This window comes from Triticum dicoccoides, chromosome 4A (assembly GCF_002162155.2).
Source record: "Triticum dicoccoides isolate Atlit2015 ecotype Zavitan chromosome 4A, WEW_v2.0, whole genome shotgun sequence".
Classification (NCBI taxonomy): domain Eukaryota; kingdom Viridiplantae; phylum Streptophyta; class Magnoliopsida; order Poales; family Poaceae; genus Triticum; species Triticum dicoccoides.
The window spans coordinates 431,126,782-431,128,314 of record NC_041386.1 but is presented as its reverse complement, the minus strand read 5'-3'; the positions used below and the strand labels follow the sequence as shown (position 1 = coordinate 431,128,314).

The following is a 1,533-nucleotide window of genomic DNA, read 5'->3' as shown; positions in this document are numbered from 1 at the left end:
GCGACAGACTCACCCGACGGCAACGTCCCCGCGACCGACTCGCCCGACGGCAACGTCCCGGCGATGGACTCGCCCGACGGCAATGTTCAGGTGACCGACTCGCCCGATGGCAACGTCCCAGCGACCGACTCGCCCGACGGCTACGCGGCCCCGACGAAGCCCGATGTGGACGTGCAGTCCTACTCGGAGACGGTGCCCCCGCCGGTGCTCCGGATGCTGAGCCCGTTGGTGAAGTCCATGTGCGCCAGGACGAGCTACCCGTACGAGTGTGAGGCATCGATCGCCAGGCTGCCGGAGACGGCGGCGGTGCCAGGGCGGCAGAAGAACCTCTTGGGCGTGCTGACACTGGCCATAGATGCCGTGCGCGCCAAGATCGTGGAGGCGAAGAACGCGGCCACGGACGTGTCCAAGGACCCGCACGTGGACAAGCTCTCCAAGGGCGCCATCAAAGACTGCATCAGTAATTACGACGACATGAACTACGAGTTCGACTCGGCTCTGACCGCGCTCAAGCGAGGAGACAAGGGGACGGCGGGCAGCGCGCTCGACGCGGCGCGCACCGCTGTTGACACCTGCGACGAAGGTTTCCTCGACCGCCCGCAGCTGAAGCCAGTCCTGGGCGGTTACGAGAAGGTGCTCGCGGAGCTCTCAAGCAACGTCCTCGCCATTAATGCCAACGCCAAGAAGTATTAGCATGACCTCACCATTCCTTCCGGGAAGGAACTTGTAAGAAGCGTTTCCACCGATCGCCGAAACATACAGTATTGACATTGGTGCTAACATCCGTCTTGCGTGCAGACTGTATGAATATGTATACGATTGTTTTTTTCTTTTTCTTTTTGAAAGGATGTATATGACTGTTTATATGGCTGTGTGTGTGTGATGATGATGATGATGTACAGTAGTACATTAGTTGACCCTCTTGTTAAACTTCATTTAATTTAATTTGCTCCTCCTTTGTGGCCCATCAAGTAGCGATGCTAATCAAGATGTGAATGCCAAGTTTCAAACAAAGTTTGTCCAGGATATGAGGCTAATCTAGACGAGAGTGAAATTTCGCACTAGCATCAAGATGTGAATGCCAAGTTTCAAACAAAGTTTGTCCAGGATCTGAGGCTAATCTAGACGAGAGTGAATCTTCACACAAAATTAATATGATTATTCAGAGTCTGATGCAGATTAAACTTCGACAAAATTAATACTCCCTCCGTTCCTTGATATAAGGTGTATAGATTTTTGAGAAAAAATCCGAAATATAAGGTGCAATGCGTTGCACCACTCGTTTGCATATGTTTTTTAAGGATTTGATTATACTTATTTATATTATGCAAGCTCCTCTATTTTCGCATGTCAATTAGTGAGGTGTATTCTCGCCCAAAACTTAAGAAATTTTCACTCCATGTGCGTTCTTTAATTTCCGTGCCAAAAACTATACACCCTATATTTAGAAATGAAGGGTGATTATTCAGAGTCTGATGCAGATTAAACTTTACATTGATTACTGACAACAATCATCAAACAATGTAAAAAGGG

At 49.4% G+C, this 1,533-nt stretch overlaps 1 protein-coding gene across 1 annotated transcript in view; it reads left to right on the top strand.

Moving 5' to 3' along the window:
• Positions 1 to 967, top strand: part of LOC119288942 (protein starmaker-like) — a 2,616-nt gene extending 1,649 nt beyond the window's left edge. The window contains exon 2 of the mRNA XM_037568407.1: positions 91 to 967. Within this exon, the coding sequence (XP_037424304.1) occupies positions 91 to 693 (603 nt within the window). The 3' untranslated portion in view covers positions 694 to 967. The remainder of the gene's footprint in view (positions 1 to 90) is intronic.
• The last annotated feature ends 566 nt before the right edge of the window (positions 968 to 1,533 follow it).